The following is a 20,855-nucleotide window of genomic DNA, read 5'->3' on the forward strand; positions in this document are numbered from 1 at the left end:
CAAAAAAAAAAAATACTTTATTAGAGATAATTTTCATTTTTTTAAAAGTGGTCATCTTTCTGTTTTTGGAAATTAGACCCTACCCATTCCACTTTTATATTACACATTTGTCACAAATAATATTTTATAGAATAAAATTTTACCTACCTTCCCAAGCCAGGTGATGGTGCTTGAGAATTATTATAAGAATTCTGTTGGGGAAAAAAATGTACTCAACAAATAAAACAAAAAAACACCAGTAAAGTACTAAATATATTCAAAAGCATTTGGCCAGAGCTGATGTTAAGCAGCTTTATAAATTTAAGATACCAAAATGTGTGTGTGTAAAGGTACAGCAAAAAGCAATGATTAGGTGAGAGCTGGGGTGCTCGGAAGACTTCCCAGAAGAGGCAAGGAAAGAACGAGTGACGCTCACATGGGTAAAGGAAAGGAGAGAGAGCAGAGAGGTCACACTAAGTACACAAAGGCTGCAGAAAAGAGACTGACTGTGGCCCATGCAGTCTGCCTAAAGCAGAGGTGTAGAAGGGGACTAAGACAGAGACCTGTGGGCCAGGCTAGGGAGTTTGGACTTGACCCTGAAGATAATGGTAAGTTAGTGAAAGGTTCCAAGTCATAACCTGAGAAGCATTTTAGGAGGATTTATGTGGTTCTGGCCTAAAAAAACACAGGAAGGCTTTTTAGCAAAGGAAAGTAACAGTCTAAAAAGAACGATGGTGTGAAAACCAAAGATCACTGAAAAAGTATACATGGCTATTGCACATGGCTATGTAAGTTCTATAATCAGATAACGTGCATTAAAAATTTTCCAAGAAATCTCAAACTTATTTGAAAGGTCCCAAACAATAGTTCCACCCCTGCTATGTTTTACCTAAACAAGAGGGTGCTTCTGGGGTGGGGACAGGAGACTTTACAAATGTTATCTCTTAGGAAACAGACCCTCCTCTTTCACACTTACCTTCAGGTGCTCTGTCAGCGTCTTTGAGTACTTCAGAGCATTTTCCTTCTTCAGTTTGAATAGCCTCAGGTACAGCAGAGACTGGCATCGCAGGCTGGCCAAGGGAAAGGGCAGCTGTTTACCAGGAGAGCACACTCTGGCCACGTCTGCACAGCCAGCACTTGCCCATGCAAAAGTGCAGGACTGGCTTGTGCGAGTGGACCACGGCATAAGGCCACAACGCTAACCCTTAGGCAAAACCGAAAGGTGTGCTCCTATTGTGGTACATATCCTGGGGAGAGGAAGATGACCAAGAAACCTAGGACTAGTTCTCACGTGTCATGGCAACATATGCATTAAAAAAAAATCTCTAAGCGGCAGAATCTCCAGACCAAATTATAAATAATCTAAAATTAAAAAACAAACTCAGTTATGAACATGAGGAACCCAAACACGCCTTGCAAAGGCCCCACACAGTCAGCCCTGCCTACCTCTCCAGTCACGCCCACTTCTAACTGGCCTTCTTTAATTCCTTGGCAGTTTCCCTTCCTCCCCACCCTCCAGCCCTGCACATGCTGCTCTCTCCACCCAGAGCACATCTTCCTAACTTTCACTCCTCCAGTTACACACTTTTCTTTCAAAGTACTTAACTCACATGCTTGTGTGATTATTCGATTAATTTCTATCCCTGAAATTTCTGTCTCTTCTGAAAAAGAACAGCCTAGAAAAGCGACCACCTAAGATAGTGAAGCAGCCAGGTGTGGTGGCTCACGCCCATAATCCTAGCACTCTGGGAGGCCGAGGCAGGAAGATCGCTCGAGGCCAGGGGTTTGAGACCAGCCTGGGTGAGGTAGCGAGACCCCTTCTCTACAAAATAAAAATAAATAAAAGCCAGGTGGTGATGCACACCTGTAGCCCCATCTACTGGGGAGTCTGAGGCAGGAGGATCGCTTGAGCCTAGGAGTTCAAGGTTACACTGAGCTATGATCATGCCACTGCACTCAAGCCTGGATGACAGAGTGAGAGACTCTGTCTCCAGAGAGGGGAAAAAAAAAAAAGAGGAAAAAAAAAAAAAGATAATGGAAGGTTCTGATATCAGTTCCATTATATTGAGGTTTTTGTCAACAGGGCAATGAATCTAAGACTGACAACTAAAATCTTTCAGTAGGAACTTTAAGTTATTTTATGTTTGCCTCATCAAGAACAGAATTGTGACAGGGTTATGAGAGACTGATTCAAAGAAAACATTCAGAAGAGCACCCACAGCACAACTTGTTATAGAACTGCCTGTCACCTGTCAGGGAATAGAGAACAGAAAACTCACCAAAGTACTGTGAGTCTTTTATCTGCAGCTGTAGCATCTGGTGCCAAGTAATTCTTTAGCTTCATAGTGTATCTGTGAGTTAAAATAACAAACAAATGACAAACAGAATATAATACTTCACCTTGAACTTACAACCTCTTTCATCCTCAAAACATTAAAATTTCAAACTTAAATAAAGGCAAAAATACCTATTGAAGTACCTAGTTCTCCTTACCCAAGAACAATAAAAGATCATGCATCCCCTTTGGTTTACTGTATATAGTTTTATCAGCCCCTTCCTAGATGGACCAGAAAAATGATGTTGTTTCCCCCCAAGATAGTATTTTCCAACAGGTAATGTGCTTGCATCAAACAAGGTTTGAGAGAGGCACGTGTCACAGATGAGCACAACCCAATCATTACGCTTATGAACTACAAAAGGGTCAAGAAATCATGTTGTTGCCAAGGACGTGGCACGTTTCTCACTCACTTGATGAGGTCCACCGTCTCTGAATACATAAGGAATGGGGACTTGGATTCCTGAGCACTTTTCTCTAATGCATTCCCACATTCAATGAAAGATACCACAGCATCAAGATAGTATACAGCTTTCTCAAACCTATCAGACTGAAGAAAGGAGAATAAAAGCAATGAGTAGTGACCCACAATTGCTACAAATAAATGAAAATTTAAGTTAATTTGATTAAATACATAAACATAAATGGAATATTTACATACCAATGCATCCGCATTGTGCTTTAGCTTTTTTGCTTCTTGTAAATAATGGTCGGCTGAATAATTTCTGCAATGTAAATTTTCATCATAAATAAAATGTCAAATATTTTCATGAGATAATATTTGTTCACGTCAGTCTCTAGTATCCTTCAATTTTCGTGTCCTCAAGTAAGGAAAATTACTAACCATTCATTTCAGTTTTTTTCTGAAAAATGTTTACATCAATTTAATAGCATAAGTCGTTTTGGGCCAACTCATGCCAAATCTACTTAGGAAAATAGAAACCAAGCTCCCCAGCATTAAATACTAACTTACCCAGGTTGTTTGAAAGATTTAAATGTAAATAAAATGTGGGAAAGAGAAATAACCTTTCATCAGAGAAGATACCGAGGAAAAAACATTGCTCTTCTGCATCTAAGAAAACCCGTTCTAACAATGAGGTCAGCAGCATTAAAGGTTCCACGGGAAGACACATCATTCACCGCCTCCCCCCACCACCATCCCGAAAGTCAGTTAAGCTAGAGAGCAGGACTTGGACTAGCGCATGCTTTTCAAATTACAACGTGGATATTCTGTGGATCACATACAAGTATTAATTCTTCTGGTCAATCACAGAAATTAAAACAAGTTTCTTATATGCTGACTGGAATGATTTCTTAAATGCTTTTTAAAAATTTTATTTATCTCACCTGTCATCAAAGGCAAGCTTTGTTCTCCGAGGCTTAGAAGAATCGGGAGTCGGTGCAGATGGAGGACAGTTAGAGGAGCTATTTGGAGCCTTTTCCTGATGAAAAAAATATATAACTACATTGAAAACTGTAAGGGGATTAAAAATTAAACGAATAGCATTCCTTCAGTCACTGGTAAAAAGGAAACAGTATTTCATTGCCTTCAGTAATTAATTAATTTCCTTGTTATGAAACTTTTATGAGTCCATTTTATCTCTGGTGGTCTAGTGGTTAGGAAAAAATAATAATTAAAAAAAGGAGTCCATTTTATATATTCATTCTAATACTTACAAAGGGTCTACTATGTGCCAGGCACTGGCCTAGGCACTTGTTAAAACATATGGAAGACAAAAACCTTAATATCAAAATGGCAATAGTACCTAGGGCAAAATTTATTAGTAATTACTGGTCAATGAAAACAGCAACAATAAGACCTAACGTTTACTATGTACTTACTGCTTACCAGGAACTAATTTAACTAAGCACCTAGCACAGTCATCAGTCCCTTAACAACCTATGGAATACACACTGGTACTAGGTCATATAAAACAGCAATCTCAAGGAGGTTGAGTAACTTGCCCAAGTTCAGTGTTTAACTGGCATTCCTGAAATCTGAATTTTGCCACTTTCCTTAACTTTATTCTGCCTCCCATCAACATGTCGATTGTGCCTCCAGGCACGGGCTATGACCCTGTCTTTCCAACTGCCCGCCACCCAGCTGCATGTTCAAGAAAATGAACACTCATTTTTCAATAATAAAACACAATAAACAAGTGGAATTATCCCACAAATTAATGGATGTTTCAACATTAGAAAACCCAATAATATACAAGTGTACTACGTATACTAAATATCTACTTAAAAAAAACCATGTAATAATTTTTTCTTTTCCTGTATGATAAAGGCTTTTCAGTTCCATCCATTATAGCTTACTTCAAGGGATAAAAATAAAAGTCCTGAGATTTGAGAAAATGTTAAGTTCTTTATCATAAAGTCTGTATGTTTATGAAACGGCTTCCTGAATAGCATGTTGTAGCATTAACATGACTACAACAGCTTTACCTTCTGTGTTTTATGAATAGACCTACGTTTAGATTTACTTGTGGAAAACTGAAGTTTTCTGAAAATAAAAGTTTTCAGATATTTTAACCAGATATTTTAACTTAGTGTTATTTTCTTTTCTTTTTTTTTTTTTTGAGACAGAGTCTCACTTTGTTGCCCGGGCTAGAGTGAGTGCCGTGGCATCAGCCTAGCTCACAGCAACCTCAGACTCCTGGGCTTAAGCGATCCTACTGCCTCAGCCTCCCGAGTAGCTGGGACTACAGGCATGAGCCACCATGCCCGGCTAATTTTTTTGTATATATATTTTTAGTTGGCCAGATAATTTCTTTCTATTTTTGGTAGAGACGGGGTCTCACTCTTGCTCAGGCTGGTCTCGAACTCCTGACCTCGAGCGATCCACCCGCCTCGGCCTCCCAGAGCTAGGATTACAGGCGTGAGCCACCGCGCCCGGCCCCTTTTTTTTTCAAACAGAGTCTCGCTCTGTTGCCCGGGCTAGAGTGCCATGACATCAGCCTAGCTCACAGCAACCCAAACTCCTGGGCTCAAGCAATCCTCCCGCCTCAGCCTTCCCCCAGTGGCAGAGACTATAAACATGTTCTGGCCGGGCGCGGTGGCTCACGCCTGTAATCCTAGCACTCTGGGAGGCCGAGGCGGGAGGATCGCTCGAGGTTAGGAGTTCAAGACCAGCCTGAGTAAGAGTGAGACACTGTCTCTACTAAAAAATAGAAAGAAATTATCTGGCCAACTAAAAATATATAGAAAAAATTAGCTGGGCATAATGGCGCATGCCTGTAGTCCCAGCTACTCGGGGAGGCTGAGGCAGGAGGATTGCTTAAGCCCAGGAATTTGAGGTTGCTGTGAGCTAGGCTGACGCCACGGCGCTCTAGCCCAAGCAACAGAGTGAGACTCTGTCTCAAAAAAAAACCAAAAACCAAAAACCAAAAACCTGTTCCACCAGGCCTTCAGTTCCTGTCTCAATACGCACTGCTTCCATCGTCTCACGTCACTGTATAAATTTATCATCAGGATTATGACATCCAGAGAGTAAAATGCACAGACCTATAAATTTAATATGAGATGTCACAAAAATTTCAAAGCACAGTGTCATCTTGGAGAAATAACATGGCAATGAGTGATTTTCAAAACCCCTAGGCCCCAAAACCTTACCTTAACCTCCTTGGAACTACCGGAATTCTTCCCTTCAGTCTTCTTCTGCTTGGACGTAGAGGAACTGTTTTTGCTGCTGCCACTGTTCTCCTTGTTGCTGTTACTGCTTGACTTTAAGCAAGAAGACTGACTAATAGTCCTCTTCCGAGAGCCATGCTCTGTTTTTGGATCTTTTGAAGGAACAGGCCCAGCGGGAGAAGGTAACAAATCCTTTTCTTTTGTAGTACTCTGCTTAGATGACCTGCCAAACCAAACAAATGCCCTCATTTCTCCATAAAGTAATACAGGGTGATGGATTTTTCCATTTCTCTTTGCCTGCTTTTAAGACAAAAATTTGCGTTTACCCATTGATTGCTAGGACACAAGATTTTTACAAAGTAAAATAAAACTGTAAATTCCACAAGGATAGGCATTTTGTCTGTGTTTTATCCCATGGTTAAATATCCAGTGCCAAAAACATGGCATATCACACAGTAAGTGCTCAATGAATACTGGCTGAATGGATGAACAAATAGCTGAATGGTGAAAGAAGAGATTAATGCTTGTAAGTCAATAACTAGCATCTTGGAAATTACAGATAAGCTTGTCGTCTAATCAGAAAGCGGTAAGCTTTACTTTAATTCTTACCCCACACTCACCCCAACCCCACCAAAAAAAGAAGAAAGGAAGAAGTAACTAAATCTTAAATGTTTTCCATCCCTCTTAGCTAAAAGCAAAAGGTCCCACTCTTTGGTATATGCATGTGTGTGCATGTATATGACACACACTTACCAAAAGGAACATTCTGGTAACACATTAGAAAGCACCCAATACCAAATGATATACATATATTAATAACACCAGCACAACATGTTTTGGGGACGTACTCTCTGTTGCTGGAGGGCTTGTGGCCTCCTGAATTCTTGTCCTCCGTTTTGGGTTTCTTGCTCTCACTGGCTCGGCTGTCATCTTCACTCTGGATGAAAAACAGAAAACAGTAGCTACTAGGTCTGACTTTTATTTATCTAATTTCAACTTCCAGCCCTAGTCACCCACAAACAGTTTATCCCTGATAAAACTTCAGAAAGAAGAAAAGAAAAGTGAAAGAATTCGTTTAAACAATGTTAAAAAAACTAGGTCTTAAGGCTGAGAAGAGGTCTTCTATTTCAGAACCAAACAGAACCGAAACACTGGGCCGGGCGCGGTGGCTCACACCTGTAATCCCAGCACTCTGGGAGACCGAGGCGGGTGGATCGTTTGAGCTCAGGAGTTCGAGACCAGCCCGAGCAAGAGCAAGACCCCGTCTCTACTAAAAACAGAAAGAAATAAGCTGAACACCTAAAAATATATATAGAAAAAATTAGTCAGGCATGGTGGCGCATGCCTGTAATCCTGCCTACTTGGGAGGCTGAGGCAGGAGGATCACTTGAGGTCAGGAGTTTGAGGTTGCTGTGAGCTAGGCTGACGCCACGGCACTCTAGCCTGGGCAACAGAGTGAGACTCTGTCTCAAAAAAAAAAAAAAAAAAAAAAAAAGAACCAAAACACTGGAACAGATTTCCTACAGTCTTTTAAATCGCATCTTTTCAGTGTAATGATCTGGAGGCAGGTTTGTGTGTGGGAGGGGTATCTATGAAATTAAAATTAAGATATAATTCACACACCAAAACTCACTCTTCAAAAGCACACAATTCCATGGCATTTATTATATTCACAGAGTTGTACAACTATCACAATTAATTTTAAAATATTTTTATCATCCCCAAAGACACCCCATACCCATTAACAGTCACTCCTCATTCCCTCTAGAGCCTGGCAATAACATTTTGTCTTTATAAATTTACCTATTCTAGATATTTCAGATAAATGGCATCATAAAATGTGTGGCATTTTGTGACTAGCTCCTTTCATTTGGTGTAGTATTTTAAAGGTTCACCCATGCTGCAGCATGATCAGTACTTTGTTCCCATGTATGGGCGAACAGTATTCCAATGTATGGACACACCACATTTCTCTTATTCTATATTTAATTTATCCATTCATCATTTGATGGTCATTTGGGTTGTCTCCACTTTTTGGCTATTACGAAAACTGCAGCTATGGACGTTTGAGTAAAGTAAAAGTTTTTGTGTGAACATACATTTTCATTTCTCTTGGGTATGTATCTATGAGTACGATGGCTGGGTCATAAGGTCTATGTTTCACTTTTTTAGGAACTACCGATGTTCCAAAGTAGCTGTATCATTTTAAAGTCCTACTAACACTGTATGAAAGTTCTAATTCTTCCACATCTTTTGCCAAAACTCGTTGCAGTCTATCCTGATTATAGCCAAACCTAACAACTTCTGAAAACCTCTCTGACTGAAACGTAAGTGGTGGGTCCATCTATTGCCAATGCTACTTTCCTAGGCAATCTAAGTTTTCCTTTTGCTTCAAATATCAGCGCACAAGAATGCAAATAATCCGCCATAACAAAAGAGTCTGTTCCCCTACACAAATGATTAAAGACAGACAAATTAAAACATGAAAAAAAGGAATGTATATCCTTCATTACCCTTGACCAGGTCTCCTCTCAGGACCACCTGCTTTATCTCCAGGTACTGCCCCTGACACTTTTTTTGCCAAAGGCATGAAACTTAAAAATCATAATGAAGTTTCCTAGTGTTACACATTTTATAAAATCAAAACTTAGCTTATAGGTATTGACATTAAAAATTCTGGAGGAATATATGCCAATTAGATATGGGGTACTTCTTTTGGACGAAGGGGATTTTTTTATTATTATTATTATTTTTATGTATATAGTAAAAATTTTAAACAAAAGAATAAAAAGGACTTTCACGTTCTATAGTATTTTAAATGTTTAAATATCTTATTTTTACTCAAATGCCCCTATAGGCCTCTGCTCTACCAACTGAGCTATCGAAGGATCTTATAAATATCTTATTTTTAAAATTTAATCCTTTTTAAACACAAAACAACCATTTTTTTATTCCATAAGAAACATTACCGGCCGGGTGAGGTGGCCCATGCCTGTAATCCTAGCCAGCACACGCTCTGCACAGAAGCGCTGGCTCCCTTCTCGCGTCGTCAGAAACTCTCCTGCTTTGCCAGAGGAGACAGGCAGAGGCACAGGGGGCCTGTGGGCCTTGGGTTTACCCACTATAATCCCTCACAGCACATGACCCACCGTGTTAACTTAATAGCATTTCAGATTCTGGTGTTTCAAAACAATAATAACAAAAACGCTTTACAAACCTTATGCTTCCTCTTGCCTTTGTTGGAAACTTTTTCTGAGGCTTGTTTCTGAGCTTCTCTGGTGTGCTTTTCTGGCACATTTTTCTTCTCCCCCTTGGGTGGCTCTGTTTCTTTGTAAGGCTTTCCTGGTATTCTAGTCAAGAGATTTAGGTCAATCTTCACAATAAGTGGGTACCTGTCTTCAGGCTCACTGAGGGGCGAAAGAAGTTCCTTCTCTTCCATAGGAGAGAACATTCGTTGCCGGAAAAAGCTATCTTCTTCCTCCACTGAGGAGGGTTTCACAGGAGTCCTATTGCTCTCAGGGTACTTAGGAGTTTGTGAGGAAGGAGGAAGGCTCTCGCTTTCATCCGAATCTGAGGATGAGGTATCCGTTTCTATGATTTCCCTTGATTTCTGGGATGATTTACTCGTTGACTTGTATTTCTTTTTCTCTGCTGTAGGTCGAGGGGAAGACTTAGACTCCTTCTTTATGTTGGGTTTCCTTGAGCCTTTGGTGGCTGCTTTGTGTCTGCTGGACGGCATGCTGGCCGCTATGTCTACGGGGGTCTCGCTTTCTATCTTCAGGCCTCCGCGAGGCTCATCGGCAGCTGCCTTCTCAGCCTTTTTGGGTTGTTTTTTGCCGACAGTTCTCCTCTGTGTTGTGCTGTCACTCTGCGCAGGAGATTTCTGCCTCCCGCGCCCACTTTCTGATCCCTTTTGGATGGTTTTGGAGTCTCGTCCGGGAGTAGTAGAACTCGTTTCTTTAGGTCCACCTGGATCAGTGTAGCTGTTCCCAGTACCCTGCTCTCGGCCTTCCTTTTTGTAGCCTTGAGATGATGGGATGTTACTGTCCACTGAAGAAGCTGGCGACACTTTGTGTGGGTTCACTTTATTCAACCAATTATCAAGTTGCCATTTGTTTGTTGGTGGTGGTTCAGGCTGAAAAACAGAGAAATATGTCTGCTTTTTTCTGTATCACAGCTGTCTCCTTCCTTTACAAGCGCAAGGAAAAAGAAAAAATACAATGCCTAATGTACCAGAAGCATTTACTTTTCATGGTTCTGTCTGAACCAAAGCAAAGGGCTGAGTATTGACCATTGGCTCTAACCACTTGAATGAGAAGATGAGCTTAATGTTACATACGGCCTTTAAGCAGCAAATATTCCTGTTAGGAATCCAGCTTCAAAGGCATTATTACAAATAACCATACAGTACATTCAATTCCTGAAAGTAAACAAATGATGTAGGTACCAAGAGACATTTGTACCCGCATTTAATCAAGCTACAATAAAATTAAGACACTTTTTATCAATAATACTACATAATATCAATTACCATGTTGAGACCCAAAAATAAAGACCAAACTAAAGAAATGCAATATTTTAGTGACCTACAACATGACCTCAAGCAATTCCTAATCTAGACAAATTTGTTCAAATAACAAGGAAACTAAATTATCTAGGTTTCCTCAAGATGCAGTAATTTCTTTTTGTCAGAATATGTCATTTTCACCTTCCCTATATGAATCAGGGCTTAACCGGACATCAGCAAGGGCCTGCGAGGACCTGGGGGAGGCAGCCCCCCTCTCGCTCACCTCAGGAGACGCGCTCTGGGACGGCTCATTCGCCTCACTGTCACTGGAACTGCTTTCGCTCTCCGAGTCGGATCCAGAGCTGCTTTCAGATCCACTGTGGCTACTAGAATCATCCCTGGAGTTATCTGCTCCTTCACTATTATGGTGTGAAGGTTCAGAGTTACTAAATGAGATAAAACATATAAATGACCAAAGTTGTTTTTTTTTTAACTGACAACTGGAAAACATCAAAATCTGATAATCAACTTTATTTAAAATGTTTACTGTTTGTTAAGCTGATACAATTCTATGAATACAGACTTTATTGTAAATACTTCCTTTAAACAGTTTCTGATGTGCTACTCAGCTATCAATATTCATCCTTTAAAAACAGCTTAAGGTATAATTTACACACCATAAAATTCACCCATTTTAAGTGTATAATTCAATGACTTTCAGTCAATCTATGGAGTTGCACAACCACCACCATAATTAATAATATTTATTTTTATTTTTTGAGACAGAGTCTCACTCTGGTGCCCCGGCTAGAGTACAGTGGTGTTATCGTAGCTCACTGCAACTTCAAACTCCTGGGCTCAAGTGATCCTCCTGCCTTAGCCTTCTGAGTAGCCAGGACTACAGGTGTGCGCCACCATGCCCAACTAATTTTTCTATTTTTTATAGAGACAGTGTCTCACTCTTGTTCAGGTTGGTCTTGAACTTCTGGCCTCCCAGAGCGCTGGGATTACAGGCGGGAGCCTCCGCATACTGTTATCAGGCTGACCCCACCCCGAAACAAAACAAAAAATAAAAGGGTCCCTACCTTCCTGGTGTACTCCTTGGCATTGTCTTATCACAATCCTAAAATTAAAGCATAACAAGGAAATCTGTGAATGAATAGTACCCTATTTACTTAATCTGAACAATATCTGAACTCTTAATAGAAAAACTGGCTGATCTATGCACCAATGTTTACTTATACTGTTTTTACCTAAAGAATAACTAAATTGCTAGGAAAAAGTCAAAAACTTTGTTAATAGTTCTTTTTATCAATAATCTCCATCTTCACGAGTATGTTCATGAGTTTCCATGATAAATGTTAAGGAAAAGCCAATTTTTTAAATAAGAAAAAAAGGAAATTTGAAGACAGAGGAAAAAACTACAACATTCCAGTGTCAGAAAGCTTATAGGAAGAAACTTATTTTAAATAACTGGATTATAAATGTATTATTCAATTATAATTTTTATAAAATACAATGAAAACAAACACTGTGAAACTGTCAAAATCATATAGTAGTAGACATACCTGCTCTCCATCACTGTCTTCACTGCTGCTTAGTTTTAAGTCATCTTTTAACATACTAGAGGAAAAAGGCAGAAAGGATTATTATTTTTGGAACATTTTTTTTCATGGTATGCCAAATTATTAATTATCTACCAATAATTCTAGAAATAATCACTTTGGTAGCCAAAGATTTAACTGAAAAACAAAAAAACATTGTCTTACTCTGTCTGATTTGGTTCTTAATAAGAGCAAAAATTGAGAAAGGAAACCATTTCACAAGCTCTAACTTTTGCCCAAGTAAAACATTCACCTTTTCTAAATAAACGACAGCCACTTCCTCTGTATCTCTAACTTTTCTCTAATTGCATGCACATATTCATTACCATCAAAACAATTAACACAGTCATACCCAATAGTCCACTAGAGTGATATTAAATTCAAAAAAGAAGAAAGATAAAATGAAAGCATCAAGCAAATCTCTTTTTTTGTTCCCAATGTTCCATAAAGACAGTTTTGTACAACTGTTGACAACTGGCTAACTGTGAAAACCAGAACACAATTTCCTAAGCCAAAGTTCTAGTTCATAAATGCCTTGCTATGAAACATAAGTGTGCTCTGTAGAAGTAAAAATTTGGGTAAGAGCCTTGGATATATAGCAGAAATAACCATGCATGTATTTTTACAACTCCAGGTTCCAAATCATCTTTGATCAAAATTGAAATCAATTAAAAAACACAGACAAGCACTATAAGCTGATAGTTTCAGGAATTTGTTTTTGAAAGTAAAATTAAAGATTTAAATTTTCCTTAAGGCCATAAAATCAAAACCATTGAACTTAAAATCTACTTAACAACCCATAAAACACTGTCTTTTTACAAGAGAGGTAAAATTAATACGAAGCTTAGGGAGAACAACAACTAGAAAAATGTTTAATTTCTCATTACCAGTAACAGTTCCGTTACCTTTCTTCTTAAAATTTCATGACAGTCTCCAATCAGTGGGAAGGAAATCTTCTTTCACTCCAGTAACTACTTTTACTTTCCCCTCAAAATCTAACTTACATTTCTAAATCTGATCCTAAGTTCAAAGCATTACACAAAAGATCACCTTGAAATAAAGTAACCACACGACTACGGAATTATGAAAAGTATTTTTAGGCTGGCCCTATTAAGCAGGATGGGGTAAAGGTTTTCTTTTGGACAAGGGCTTGGTGCATCTCTATGACTGATTTCCTCTAAGGAAATGTACTTACTCTGAATTCTCTCAGCCCTTATGATTTAATAATGGCAGTTCAATGAAGCTGTTTACACATGTGCATATGTCAAAGCTTTTCCCAGACTGCTCACGGCCCTGCATGCTTTTGTTCCCTCAGCAACCAATGTGATGTGCACATACATGGCTGGCATACGTCAGTTCTCTGCATATAAATAAATATGATAAACAGGACTATAATTTGAATTCTTTAGCAGTGAAGGGGGACTTCTTGTGTTCATGTATTTTCATTCTCACTTAGTTCTTCCTGTGTTCAGCTGAAGAGGCTACCAGGCCGAGGTTATCATCATGGCTGTGGTACAGAGAGCTGGTACTGTGGCCAGTTTCTTTAGAATTTTGTTTTAATCACTGAGTTAATTTGTGGTCTTAGGAATTCAGGAGGTCATTCTTTTTTTTTTTTTTTTTTGAGACAGAGTCTCACTGTGTTGTCCGGGCTAGAGTGAGTGCCATGGCGTCAGCCTAGCTCACAGCAACCTCAAACTCCTGGGCTTAAGCGATCCTACTGCCTCAGCCTCCCGAGTAGCTGGGACTACAGGCATGCGCCACCATGCCCGGCTAATTTTTTCTATATAGATTTTTAGCTGTCCAAAACATTTCTTTCTATTTTTGGTAGAGACGGGGTCTCACTCTTGCTCAGGCTGGTCTCGAACTCCTGACCTCGATCGATCTACCCGCCTCGGCCTCCCAGAGTGCTAGGATTACAGGCGTGAGCCACCGCGCCCGGCCCAGGAGGTCATTCTTTAAGGTGGAATTTATTATCATCCAATACACTACCCTATTACATTGACATATATTTCTGGTTCTGCCTACAAAATAAAAATAAGAAAACCTAAGGACGGTACAAACTATGTTACTGTAATATATTATATCTAGTGGTTAAACGAAGGGCTTACTAGGAATTCTGTCTTTTAAAAATTTTTTTTATCTTTTCTTCAAACCCATGTTATCCAAGGGAATCCTGTCTTTTTCTATGACTTCTTTATTAAATACAAATTATGAATAAACACACAAACAAACACACACACATACACACCCCCGAGATAGGAAAAAACCGAAATCTCAGGGCATGGACAGGCAAACTATGGCCCACAAACCAAACCTAGCCCACTTCTTGTTTTATAAAGGAAGTTTTATTGGAACTCAGCCACACATATGGTCTGCGGCTGCTTTCGTACTACAATGGCAGCTGAGCAGTCAGGACACAGACCACGTGGCTCTGAAAGCCTAAAATATTTCACTATCTGGTGTCCTTCACATAAAAGTTTACTTACTCCTGCCTTAAAAGATTAAGTATTATTAAGTGTTATTATTATCTTAAGTATTATTCAAAATATCCAGATATTACAGATAACTTTTAGCATAAAAAAATTAAATTTATTAAGCAATAAACTTACGATTTAGACTGGTGTCCATTTGAAGTTTTAGAAGGATTGTATCTTTCTGGAACAAAAAGAATGTAGAAATGAGCAACTAACATGGCTATTTGGACTCTAAAATATCTATGTAAAACATCTATCCTCAAAGAAATATAAATCAAAACAGGAGATATGATTCTTCATCCATCAAATTAGCAACACTTTCCAGTTCAACAGTAAGGACATTGGTGAGTACAGGCATGCTCACATGTTGCTGGCAGGACTATAAACTCATGTAATCTGTCTGGAGAGCAATCTGGTAATATCAATACTATAACTGTACTGTTACTGACCTAGCAATTCCAATGAGAGGAATATACAGGTTTATCTTGAGGAATACACACACACACACACACACACACACACACGTTTATTTTAGCATGGTTTATAACAGCAAAAACTTTAAACAATTAAATGTCCATCAATAGGGGACTAGTTGAGTAAGTTATGATGATTTCATATAATATAGAACAATTTTAATGTTAAAAAGAATGAGCTAGGGCTTTATACTGATATAAACAGCTCTAAAATAAGCTATATGAAAAATGCAAGGTAAGAGAGCAGATGCCACTAATGATCCTATTCACCAATAGGTTTTGGGAGAGAATGGGGGAGGGATAGAAGTAAGGATAAGCCATTCTTAAGAGAGAAAATATAAATTTTCTAGCCTATAGCTAGTCATTTTCTGCATATTAACAATGTCGGGTCCCTTTTTCCTATAACAATAGTTTCAAGAACTAAGAAATGGATATACACATAAAAAGTTTAACACTAAAAGAGATGTTCTTCTAGTTTCAGCTCTTTGCATTAAGGTCACTAAAGATAACAAGTTAAGGATCAAAAAGTTCCACATTTTCATCTCCCAAAATAACCTTATGAACAGTATAAATCTACCTTATTTAAGAAATTACTGCTCTTGGCTACAAGAGTATGTTTTGTTATAGCACTATACGGTGAAGCCCAGACATTCGCAACGGCTCCTGACCACTATCAATCTACACAGCCACCACCTTTTGGGACTATATTTGAATTCCCAAAGGCTATCTTCCCTTCTAGTTCTTCTGAGAAGTCAAGAGATGGGGAGTGAAGCAGACTTTCTATCCAGACCAGAAGACCAAGGAAGAATAAATAAGGATTGCATAGATAAGGAAGAGAAGAGGCATGGTCAGCTAAAATGAGCTCTTCTTCCCTGGAGTTTTACCATCATAAAAACACGTATCTTCACGAAGGGAGTGAAAAGACAGAATGCCCACTGAGTTTATGGGGTGCCTATCAAACTGAATTCACGAACTTTCAACTATTAGTTAACTATTCAATAAAAAGTGTTTTTTGATCTGCAATGGCCTATAGTTGATTATTTTTAAGCATATCAAAATTCAGCTCAACCAATTACTACTCTTCAGATCATAAAAATTAGAAGATACACAAAAGAATTATTAAAGCAATGTATATGATGTGACCATGAGAATCGAATAGTTAATAAATATCTTAACTTAAAAACCAAGAGGAAAAGAAATACTTACTTTGTTCTCCAGGGCCAAAACTGGATTGCTGGGATTCCTAAGAAAAAGAAAAAGACAGTTATACAAAGTGAGACTAAAAGAGAAAGGGTCATTAGTGAAAAATATTTCAAACTACATAAAAATGCTTTAAGTACTTAAAAGCAAAAGCACCAAAAAAAATCTAATGATCCCATATGATCACCTTTAGCAATTTTACGGCAATAGTGGAGTTTCCCAGAGCTTAACACAAAAAGCACTGAGCTACCTAATGGTCAGTCTGTCTTTATCATTCATTTCTTTTCAATAGCATCCATGGTACTCATCCTCCACCTGCACTGTAAAGACTTCAGGTTCTCATCTTTTTTCTTCTACAATGGCCTGGCTCCAGTCTTTTTCCTCCACTCAACTACAGCCTTCCAATTACTCTTCTAAAGCCCAAGTCTTAGTGTGTGTCATCATTGCTCTCCTATTTTTCACAGCATCTCCAATGGCTCTTTTTGTTTTTCCTAGGGATGAAACCTAAACTCTTTGGTATCACATTCACTCATGTATCTAAGTACAGGAAGAACAAAATGATGAGCAAAAACAGCCCTTTAGGACTTTTACACCTATTTGAATAATATCAATAATGACTACCTTTTGAAACTACTCACACAAATAAAGGTAAAATGGCAATTGTGATAAGTACAATGAAGGGTAAATCCATACACAGAATTTTATATAAGAGTTTATAAACTGTGTACATGAGAGCTAGCGAGAAAGATGGGCAAAGGCTTCCCTGGGGAAGTCCCATTCAGATCAAGATTTGAAGGTATGCAGAAAGTAAACTGGGAAAGGAGGAGATAGGTAAGAGTTCAGGGGATTAAAAAAAAAAAAAACCATGGAGGTATGACTACATGGTGAGTGCCAGGCGCACTGTTTGGAGAATGGACACGCTTGAGGCTCTGACTCAGGGGGATGGGCGGGACATGGACAATGTATATAAACTGAGCTTTTGTACCCCCATGATGAGCTGAAATAAAAAAAAAAACAAAAAAACCCAAACATGTATAAAGGCCAGAAGGGAAGAGCACAGCTAGTATAAGGGACATTAAGGAAGCCCATGTGAAGATAAAAGCACAGGGAGAAAAATGGTGAGAAATGAGACTGAAGACCTAAGAAACTGGATCATATGGCTTATACACCTTATAGATCCTACTAAAGATCTGTGTGTACACAGTTTACTAAGCAGAAGAGTTACACAACCACACCTGCATGTTGTGAAGACCATATTGGCTATTAAGTGGAGAACAGCTTTGAGAAAAGAAGTAAAAGTACCTATTAGGAAGTTACTGCAGTAGTACAAGTAGGAGAAATACGTTGGTCTCCAAGCTTTTTTGATCATGTTAACTCCATTACTAAGAAATTTTTCCATCTGTATCTCCAAAACACGTATATTGTGTGTATTACTACTTAAGTAGTGTTATATAAGTGTTATATAAGATAAAAATTACATATTTTAGAGTAATTTTTAAATTCTATCTATTAATGACAACAAAAGCTTTCCTTATATACACAAAAATATAGTGTTTCAAATATCTGACACTAAGATGGGCTTATTTTCATGTTTGGTTTCATTGGATGTCACAAAGACACAGTTACACAACAGTTATACAAACGGAAGAAGTCCTACGTTTACTAAACCATACCAAACTTGCAATCCTATACCTTAATTACACAAAAGTTTCTACTGAAGTTGAACCTAGTAGATAGGTTCAAACCAACTGAATAAAAAATTCTGTTTCCAACTTTTTAAAGTTTGCATATGACACAACGATGAAAATATTATTTTTTAAATGTTGGTTTCCTAGTATGTGTTTATTTTTTAGGAAAGCAGTTACTTTTTCATTCATTGATAAAATAATCACCTGTATTCTGAGGAAACAAGAGGAGTTAATTATTTTTTTTAAATATGCAATGAAAAGATATGGCATATTTTCAACATGTATGTGTGAGAGAGTGAGAGAGACAGACAGAGGTATCTAACTCATTTTTAAGTGCGGTAACACCAACATCATGAAACAAATAACCAGTGAACTTCTGTTAGTGTAAAAGATATTCAGGATCACTCCTGATTTCATTACAAAACATACTGTAAAGAACATGATTTTTAGGCTAGGCATGGTGGCTCATGCTTATAATCCCGGTACTTGGGGACTTGGGGAAGATGATGCGGGAGGATCCTTTGAGGCCAGGAGTGCGAGACCAGCCTGAGCAACATAGTGAGACTGTCTCAAAAAAAAAAAAAAAAAAAAAAAAAATCGCATTTTTATTTAAAAACCATCTCACAAAGAAAGCTCATATCCAGAGGTGAATTCTAACAAACATTTAAAGAAATAATACCATTTTTATGAAAATTATTCCAGAAAATGAAAGAGGAAGAAGTTATGTCCCAACTCATTCTATAAGGCTAAGATTACTCAGGAACATAGATGTAAAAATCAAATTCAACACTATATAAAACAGATAATACGTAATGACCAAGTAGAGTTTATACCAGGAATGTAACACTAATTTAACGTTAAAAAATTAATCAATATTATTCACCATCTTACAAACCAAATAAGGAAAATCCTATGATCATATCAATGGATTTTTTAAGAAATATTCAATAAAATCCCAAATTCATTCCCAGTAATGACTCTTAGGCAAACAGGAATAGAAGCGAATTTATTCAACTTAATAAATGACATCTACAAAAAGTCCATAGTTAACATCACGCTTAATGATGAAAACTGAATGCTTTCCCCTCTATGATCAAAAATAAGGCAAGAATGTCTAATCTCACCACTTCCATTCAACACTCTCCCAGAGGTTCTAGCCAGTGCAATAAAGCAAGAATATGAAATAAGGCATCTAGTTTTTAAACACTGTAAAATTCTTTATTCATGGATGATGACCACCTAAATTTAAATTCTATGGTAGCTACAAAAATGCTATTAAAATTAATATAGCAAGATTGCAAGATAAAACATAAAATTATACATCAAATGTATTTCTATAAGATAGCAAGTAAAAATAAGATTCTGAAAATTTTTATAAAATTTCATTTATAATAGTGAAAAATCACACACTTAAGAAATAACTCTGACAAAAGATGTGCAAGACTTGTATATTGAAAATTACAAAACATTACTGAAAGAAATTAAGTTAGACCTAAATAGAAAGAAATAGGGGTCCATAGGTCAGAAGACTCAATATTGTTATGATATCAATTTTCCCCAAATTGATCCATAGATCCAGTGCAATCCCCTCCAAAATCTCAGAAGGCTTTTTTTGTTGAAACTGATAAGCTAATCATAAAATTCATATTAAGATTCTTACAGAAATGCAAAGGGCCTAGAAAAACCAAAGCGACACTGAAAAATATTAATGTAATGGGAGGATTGACATTGCAGTAATAAGTCCTAAAGTCAGATAATTAAGACAGGGTCATATTGGTACCATGACAGACAAATATATTAATGAAACAGAACAAAGTCAGAAATATGCTACACATAAATGGTCAACTGCAATTTCAAAGGCAATTCAATGCACAAAGAAAAGCTTTTTAAATAAATATGCTGAAATCATTAGATATACACATACAAAAAGATAAACTTCACTGACATCTTATCACAACATACAAAAGTTAGCTTAAAATAGATCATAGGTCTAAATGTAAAACTTAAAACCATAAAAAGTCTAGGAAAGCCAGGCACGGTGATATATACCTGTAGCCCCAGCTACTCAAGAGGCTATGACAGGAGAATTGCTTGAGCCCAGCAGTTCGAAACCAGCCTGGGAAAGAGTGAGACCCTGTCTCTACAAAAAAGTTTTAAAACAAATGGAGCATTTAAATGGTACATTAAACCCAATAATATTAATATCAATAACTACACTAAAAAGAAAATGAATTGGACACTCTAAGATTAAATACCAGAGATTGGCAGACTGAATAATAAAGCAAGACCCAATTATAAGCTGCCTATAAGATCATCACTTGAAATATAAAGGCACAGATGGATAAAAAGTAAAACAAAAGAAAATGATAAATGAGACTAATGATAAATTAAAAGAAGCCTGGAGTAGTATTAACATCAGACAAAGTAGACTTAAAAGCAGCAGAACAAGCATTAACAGCAGAGATCAAGAGGAATATCTCATGATAAAAGGATCAATTCATCAGAAAGACACAGCAATATTAAATGTGTATTTACCTACTGACAAAGTTTCAAAGTACACAACCCAAAAACTGACAAAACTTTCTGAAAGGAGAAATAAGACAAATCCATTAATACATAAGCAGATATCAAAACTCCTCTCAGTAATTGATGGAGTAAGTAGACAGAAAGTCAGTAAAAATGTATTAATGGATGACATGGCTGGGTGCATGGCTCAAGCCTGTAATCCCAGCACTCTGGGAGGCCAAGGGAAGAGGATCACTTGAGGCCAAGAGTTCGCCTCAGCAAGAGCAAGACCCCATCTCTACAAAAAATAGAAAAATTAGCTGGGCCTGATAGTGTGTGCCTGTAGTCCCAATTACTCAGGAAGCTGAGGCAAGAGGATCACTTGAGTCCAGGAGTCTGAGGTTGCAGAGAGCTAAGATGACACCACTGCACTCCAACCAGGATGACAGAGCAAGAC

At 37.9% G+C, this 20,855-nt stretch overlaps 1 protein-coding gene and 1 non-coding gene across 4 annotated transcripts in view; both read right to left on the bottom strand.

Annotated features, from left to right (window-relative positions):
• Positions 1-20,855, bottom strand: part of AFF4 (AF4/FMR2 family member 4) — a 57,170-nt gene that overhangs the window by 10,802 nt on the left and 25,513 nt on the right. For 2 of the 3 annotated variants that reach the window (XM_045550775.1, XM_045550776.1), the window contains 14 exons: positions 16,212-16,248; positions 14,668-14,713; positions 12,023-12,077; positions 11,540-11,577; positions 10,738-10,900; positions 9,165-10,082; positions 6,796-6,884; positions 5,930-6,170; positions 3,662-3,756; positions 2,976-3,039; positions 2,728-2,864; positions 2,259-2,330; positions 956-1,049; positions 148-191 (listed from right to left, as the gene is read on the bottom strand). In XM_045550775.1, coding sequence (XP_045406731.1) covers positions 148-191; positions 956-1,049; positions 2,259-2,330; positions 2,728-2,864; positions 2,976-3,039; positions 3,662-3,756; positions 5,930-6,170; positions 6,796-6,884; positions 9,165-10,082; positions 10,738-10,900; positions 11,540-11,577; positions 12,023-12,077; positions 14,668-14,713; positions 16,212-16,248 — 2,093 coding nt within the window. The other variant, XM_045550777.1, reaches the window with a different exon arrangement.
• Positions 2,582-2,681, bottom strand: LOC123639090. The gene has a single exon (XR_006735652.1). It is a non-coding gene; the product is annotated as a small nucleolar RNA U13 (small nucleolar RNA).

This window comes from Lemur catta, chromosome 5 (genome assembly GCF_020740605.2).
Source record: "Lemur catta isolate mLemCat1 chromosome 5, mLemCat1.pri, whole genome shotgun sequence".
Classification (NCBI taxonomy): domain Eukaryota; kingdom Metazoa; phylum Chordata; class Mammalia; order Primates; family Lemuridae; genus Lemur; species Lemur catta.